Below are 7,654 nucleotides of genomic sequence, written 5' to 3' on the forward strand. Positions count from 1 at the left end.
AAGTTTACTGTGACTAATTGGAACACAACCAGCTTTAAGTGGGATAATTAAAGTAAACAATGCAGGAACATGCAGATTTTAAACTTCACTGCTTGATATCTGTGTGATTTTAGGACATTTTATCAACCAAACTTTATTTATATATCACTTTTCATATAAATAAAATGCATTACAAAGGGTTTACAGATAACAGGAAATAAAAATACAATAAAACAGTATAAACAACCCCCACTTCTATTCGCAAAGTCATGATATCAATGAAGGACTCACTATCTTATGTAACACATACAATGAGGAAACATCAGGTTAGACAAAATAAAATAAAAATAACATAAACAAGTTAGATAAATAAAATGAAATAAAACATCTATTATTAAACTAGACATAGATATAAATAGAAGTCTAAAATTATAAAAAAAAAAGAATAAGGAATTAGTAAACTGTACTTTAAATAAACAAAAATATGTAATGAAGTGAATAAATAGAGAAATCAATAAATAAAATGTGTTCTAATTGCTTCATTACATTCTGGTGGTAACTAGAAGCTTCCTAAGTTTAGCATATTTAACACAGTTCAATCATCTGTGCCACTTTTTTTTTTTAAATTTTACCTAAAACACGACTTCAAAGAGGACTAGATTCTAACCTGACTCTGCCAAGTGGTAAAAAAAAAAAAAAAATTCTTGGAAAAAAAAAAGTTATTAAATTAAACTAGAGTCCAATACTCATCATATAACCTAGGAAGAATGTGACGCAAACTTCCCAACATCTGCTGAATGGTTGGCTTTATGTGGACAGCAGTCTTGGTTTGGTTTGTTTGAGTTGAGCTGCAGCAGTCGGGTGTGTTTGCGTTGGCATTAGCTTATCTCCATGTGTGTTTAAGTTCTGTCATAGAGCTGCTGTCTGGAGAAAGTTCTGCTGTAACTTTCCATTTCTGAGCTCGGACAGATGTGACCTGGAAATACCAACACGGTGAGTTTAACCCTCCTGTCGTCCTGCGGGTCAAATCGAGCCGTTTTAAAGTTTGAAAATGTAGAAAAAAATATATTTTCACAGTGAAACTTCTGATGTCCACATTTTCAACATTTTTGGGAAATTTTTGAACATTTTTTGGTGGCAAAAAATGTAAACAAAAATGTTTCTATAAGAACATTCACCATAAAAATCAACCAAAATCCAGCAAAATTTGCTGGATTTTGGTTGATTTTTTTTGTGAATGTTCTTAAAGAAAATAGAAGTTTTACTGATATATATATAATCACTTTAGATATTTTAGGATGCTTTTGGAAGATTTTTCTAATTTTTGAAAATATTTACAAGAATTTTCTTGCCAAATTTGGGGGATTTTTTTTTAAAAATAAAACTTTTAAGGAATTATTGGAATTTCCTGAAGGTTTTGCAAATTTTCAGAAATTTGGGGAATTTTTTTGCAGAATTTTTGTATTTTTTCAGACAAGGAAACAATATTTTGTGGTGCCCGTAAATGAAGACAACAGGAGGGTTAAACACTCGGCTAATGAACCAGAGGACGACTGGACGGATGTGCTAATTAAGTTGACCTTAAACGACCCTGCTGATGAGCCAGTCGGGTTTTAGCTGCATAGATGTGATTGGACGTCTGACGAATGCTGGACCACTCCCCTGCTTCTCTCCGAGGGACAACCCCACTTATCCAGGAGATCCTGCTCCATCCCAGGATTAGACGTGACATTTACGAGTCGTTTGAGGTGACTCTGTTGTCTTTCCTGCTGGCTGCTTCCAAGCATTCAAAGTCATAGAGGAAGTTTTGTGTCATTAAAGTGTCCTGGTTATAAATTTGGGTGTTTTGCAGGCAGTTGGACTATATTTGAAGAGATAAAATAAAATGCAGCAGCTTTCTCTTCAAAAAAAGTGAGAAATTCCTTCAATCCTTAACCCTTGTGTCGTCCTGCGGGTCAAAAAGTTTGAAAATGTGGAAAAAAATATTTTCACAGTGAAACTTCTGATGTCCACATTTTCAACATTTTTGGGAAATCTTTGAACATTTTTTGGTGGAAAAAGAAATGTTAAAAATGTTTCTTAAAAACATTCACAAAGAAAGAAAATATTTGAAGTTTTACTGATATATATGTAATCATTTTAGATATTTTTAGGAGTTTTTGGGAAGATTTTTACTCATTTTTTTGAAAATATTTACAAGAATTTTCTTGCCAAATTTGGGGGATTTTTTAAAATATAATTTTTAAGGGAAACTTTTAAGGAATTATTGGAATTTTCTTCCTGAAGGTTTTGCAAATTTTCAGAAATTTGGGGAATTTTTTTTGTTGAATTTTTGGATTTTTTTCAGTCAAGGAAACAATATTTTTTGGTGCCCGTAAATGAGGACAACAGGAGGGTTAAGAAATATGCTACTAATACAAACAGTTATTGTATATTATCTGGTTTTCTTGGATTATTATGTGCTTATGTGGTCTGCAGGTTCTTCACTGAGCTCTTCTTCCTCTTCCTCCTATAAAGGAAGAGGTCAGTGGTTAAACATAGGAAAAGGTCAAGAAGGACAAGGAGGAGGAGGTGACAGATGGAAAATAATTGGTTTTTCGAAAGAGTGAGGGAGCAGAGTGAGAGCAGGCGTGTTAATCTGTGTCTGTTCTATTCTTAGCTAGTCCCATCGGCCGGCAGAAATATGAGAGACACACGTGATGATGAACCCTGATAAATTTAGAGTAAGGGTCAGAGAACAGTGACTGAACCTCCAGACCAGCGCCGAGCTCCAGATGTGTCGACTGTTTGTGTCACAACGTGTGTTTGAGTCTGAAGCATGAATGAGCTGCTTTAAGACGGCAAAGTTTTATTCCTGGGATCTTTTTTTTTTTTAGTTTTTTTTATTCCTGTTTTTTGCTTTTTGATTCAGCGTCTCATCAACACGGGGTTCATGTTTTATTATCAGTCCTTTGGTCTTGAGTCAAAGTCAGTTTAGATGGATTTTACACGCACTGCAGTGATCTGAGCTGAAGAAACTGTGGAAACTGAACAGATGTTTCCCTCTAGTGTCTGTTTTCTGAAACACCCTGATAAATAATCTGTTGTCAGAGAACATTGTTGTGACATCTAAGTATGTCAAGCTACTATTCCACGTACAACTTACAGGTTCAAGTTTTGTTTACTCTGTAGTTCATCATTATAAAAAGTTATAACAATAAAAATATGTGCCAATAAAATATATTTCTTCATCCAGTAGCTCACGTTTCTGTTAAAGTTGTTTAATATTTACAGCTTCCACAACCTACTACCATTAATGTAAACTTACACTTAAATTATATTAAAGCTTACCTCTTCACATCTGTAGAGAGGTAAGATAACAGACTATAAAATTAACTGTAAGGTTAAAAAAGGAAAGAAAAAAAGAAAAGAAGGTGAAATGATATTCCAGCAGTTTTGGCCCCCCCAAAACAAAAACAAAACAAACAAAAAATTCTGAATAGTAAAGAAAAATTACAGCTGCATTTTAACAGTTTAAATTATGTCAATACGTTTCAGTTGTATCAAAGATTAAAATTTTGTGATTATTAGCAGTTACACTGTAAAAAAGATTGACGGAAAATATCCAAAAAATTTGATTTTCAGCTCATTTTAACCCAATAACTGTAATATTTTCTAATTTTTATATTTATTATATGTAGTTTAACTAAATGTGCAAAATAACATATAATTGGTTAAAAAAAAACTGCAGTGAAAAGCTGTTTAAAAGCATAGATAAATTTTCTTTCCATTGTTTAGGTTTATGTCTTATTTAGTTTTATACATGTAAATACGCAGTCTGTTTTTGTACTTTTATTAATGCTGTAGAGTATTTTTAAAAATACAGAAATAATCAGTAATTAAATAAAAAAAAATTCTGTAAAATTACAAATTTTGTAGTGTTCCTTTTTGTAAACTACTGTTTTGACATGATAGTTCATTTATTTTAAATTAATTGTCTATAATCAGCTGTGTATAATAATCTATTTTAGTTTTTGCATTTTGTACACAATATGGTTGGAGCTTACATCTGCACATTTTCTGTTCACCTAATGGGTTTTAATTATTTTTATTATCATCATTACTACAAAAATCTATTTTTATTACCATTTCTTCTTTTCCTAACTGCATGCTGGGCATTTGTGACTAATAAATTTCCTTTCAGAGATCATTAAAGTTTCCCTGATTTAATTCATATTGTGATTAAACATGTAGACTTTGTCTGTAGGTCAGTATTTTCCTGGAGGATACGGGTGTGAATGTTTCATTATTATTTTTTTCTTTTTCTTTTTTTTCAATTTAGAAAATGCAAAAGACCCAAGACACGATGAGAAAAAAAACAAAAACAAAAACCGTTCCATCATCAACACCGCAGCGTCAGACTCGATCAGAACGTTTTGATTCAACAGGTCTGGAAATTCTGATGCAACCAGAAAACTTTTTACCAACCGAGTAAAACAACTTCCTGCAGTCCGACGAAAACTTTACCTGATTCAACGATTCAAGAGTGAAACATGGAGAAATATTTCCAACCAGGTGAGACGTTCAACACGATCCATTAGATCTGCGGTCGATTAGTGAGGCTGAACGTTAATAGAGCCCAGATGGAACTGGGCTCCGTTAATGTTCAACTTTAGTGCTTCATATATGCTAATGTTTCTTTACCAGACCATGAGTCTTTCTGTATGTTATTTGTTTTACATTTGTAGGTATGTATATTAAATTTTTTGACACAGTATTTTAAATTTTTCCAGTCGTGTCTTCAGATTTCAAACTAAACTTTTTGCAAACTAGACTTAGACTTTATTAATCCCAGGACGAAAATTCTGTCATTAACTAAGAACATTTACTCAGATAGTGTACTTAACACTATTTTGAGGTATTTGTACATTAGCTAAGTACTTCTATTCAATGCCCCTTTGTACTTTATTCATAGTAAGGTCAAATATTGTACTTTTTACTCCATTATTTGACATCTTTGACTCAGATTTTACACAAAACGACCGTTTTTCTTAATTAATTCATCTGCTCTTATGCTAACAAATCAGTAACAGTAATAATGTAGTTTAAATATAGCAGAATGATCAAATTTTGCTGAAATTAATTTTACTTTTAGTAGTCAAAGTGTGATTTGCTGACAATACTGAAGCTCTTAGATATATAGATTTTTGCAAGTTCAGATTTTACACAAAACAGCTGGTTTGCTTCATTCATCTGCTCTCGTGATAAGACATCAGAAGTAACAGTTATAATATAATGTAAATAAAACAGAATGATCCCATTTTGCTTTGATTTCTTCTACTGTTAACAGTTGAAGTGTGTTTTGTTGACAATACTAACACTCCTAAATATATAAACATTTGAAGAAAATCACCTCTTTACCTTTAGTAAAGAATCTTCCACCCCTGCTTTGTTACATATTTTAAGATTCTGGTGCATTTTTGGCAAACTAAGGCATTACCAGGCACCACAACAATATTTGTATCTCAAATTTGTGCAGTTATTTGGTGTTTTGACACATCTTTATCTCTTTCAGCTTGGATGCAGACAGTCACTTGCCTCAATGCTTTGAAAAGTGACGACGATGACGGATGGAATCTCTGGAAAAGGCGATACGCTTACTTTCCATCCTGTGACCACTTTGAGCTGGACCCCTACTCGCTTTATCAGACTGCTGTTTCTGAATCCAGACCAGCTCCTGGAGGGCTCCACATGAGGGCCATGAAACAAGACTCCTCTCCACGGGTGAAAGCTTCATGTAACCTGAGCAGTGATGCTGAAGCTCCTTCTTCCATGAATAGAAGCCCTGATGTCGCAGACAGCAGCTGGATATTGAAGACTCTGCATCAGGTCACGTTCAGCAGCAGATACCCCGACCCCTGTACATGCCGAGGCCATAAGACTGTTGGTGGCAGATACCTGTACACTCCTCCAACTGGAATATCTGGATTTGTGGATGCAGGATTCACCCAGATTCATCCCAAACGACTGGAGCCAGAGGTCAGTTTGCTGCAAAATGAAGAACTGTGCAAAGATTTATTCAGCTTGCTGAAACTTAAAAGGTCTCACATTTACTTTCAGGCCGAGTCAAAGCTGAGAGAAGCCAAAGAGCCTCCAGTTGAGATAATCCAGAACCACAGAGAGTCTGTTGAATGGAGCAGGAAGAAGGAGGAGTCACTGCGAGCAAATGATTTCCTCCATTAACCAGAGGCTTTTGGTTGAATAAATTCATTAGCATGAAATAATTTGGGTGTCTTACGGACATTTTGACACATTACTGGAAAAATGCAGACAAAATATCTACATCCATACATCTAGCATAAGATAAGATTACTGATCACCCACCTGTAATTCACGTTACATTAGTTCAATACAGATGAATCATAGTAAGAAACAAGACAATAAAAAAGTAAAAATGAGGACAGAAATAAAGATTAAGAATAAAGACTACGTAAATCTCTGACATGTACACTTATGCCATGATAGAATAATATACTGAATTGTATTTACATTTATAAAGACGAACAGTGCTACATTTCTGAATTTCAGAAAGACAAGACCAGTACTACATTATATACTGCCTTTAAAGCTCTTCTAAAACGTCCCATTCTCCACAGTGACCACATGGTGGCAGTATAGTCCTGGTTGACTGTCGTCCTGCTGTGTTTTCAGCCCATCAGGGCCTGCAGTGTGTCTGAAAGTTTTCAGTATTTACTCTTGAATAAGGGATTCCAATAAGAAACACATTTCTGAGCTTCTGCAGCCACAACAACAAGGTTATAACTAAATCAGTATTTTACTAAATCTGTATTTTCTTGTCTCAAACACTGAGGAAGCTGCAGAGGTTTCATGAGACAGTCGTTCATGTCTTCATCTCCTGCAGCACAGATCATAGCAACTATTCTGTTCTTCCACACTGCCTCAGAATATAATTATTCAATCTTTCAGCCTTTATTTAAACTCGGAAATACATGGAGGTAGACGTCACTTAAAATATAGTTGACAACTTTAGCAGTTTTAAAACTCCTCTGCATAAGGTTTTCTTCACACCGGCTGCCAGTTAGTTAATAGATTTTAATGATGATGCAGGTTGATAAATAACAAAACATCTCTGATCTGCTTGAAGATTGTAACCTCAACACACTTAGTTGGATCCTAAACTGCATCATTTCAGTACTGATCTTTGTGTTTACAACTTAGGTAGAAATATCAAACATTTAATGCAGTAACATTTGTAAAGCACATTAAATTGTCTCAGTGTTTGGAAGGTGCTGTACAAATAAAATTAAATGGCCTTAAAACAGTTGTTTTACAGCAGATGGGATGTCAGATCAGTTTGATGACTCCAGAATTCACCAAATCATTTCTCAAAAAATATGATTTTTTTATTTTGATGTAAAATCTGATAAGACAATACATTCACCACACAAAACATATGCACTGACACGTTTTCTTGCAATGCTGTTTTTATATATTTTGGTCATAACTTATCTGAGGAGGATCTCTCTTGTGTTTTGCAGCTTTAGTGAGCAGAGTCTAGACTCATCTCACTCACGTTGAGGTTTAAAACTCAAAACTCACGACATTGATTCACCTGCTTACTACAACTTTAACAGGACATTATTAGCATTAATATCTATGTTGAAGTCTTAACCAC

General features: G+C 34.1%; 1 protein-coding gene across 2 annotated transcripts; it reads left to right on the plus strand.

The window, feature by feature from the left end:
• The first annotated feature begins 694 nt into the window (after positions 1-694).
• On the plus strand, positions 695-7,298 carry LOC111574101 (uncharacterized). Of its 2 annotated transcripts, XM_055018358.1 has the most exons (5): positions 695-1,727; positions 1,832-1,890; positions 4,301-4,533; positions 5,534-5,997; positions 6,079-7,298. In XM_055018358.1, the coding sequence occupies exons 3-5, from the start codon at positions 4,512-4,514 to the stop codon at positions 6,199-6,201; spliced, it is 609 nt and encodes a 202-aa protein (XP_054874333.1). In that variant the 5' UTR covers positions 695-1,727; positions 1,832-1,890; positions 4,301-4,511; the 3' UTR covers positions 6,202-7,298. The 2 variants fall into 2 exon arrangements, with proteins under 2 accessions (XP_054874333.1, XP_054874332.1); XM_055018357.1 differs by lacking the exon at positions 1,832-1,890.
• Positions 7,299-7,654: the final 356 nt, after the last annotated feature.

The sequence above is a fragment of the Amphiprion ocellaris genome, chromosome 16 (assembly GCF_022539595.1).
Source record: "Amphiprion ocellaris isolate individual 3 ecotype Okinawa chromosome 16, ASM2253959v1, whole genome shotgun sequence".
NCBI classification, from domain to species: domain Eukaryota; kingdom Metazoa; phylum Chordata; class Actinopteri; family Pomacentridae; genus Amphiprion; species Amphiprion ocellaris.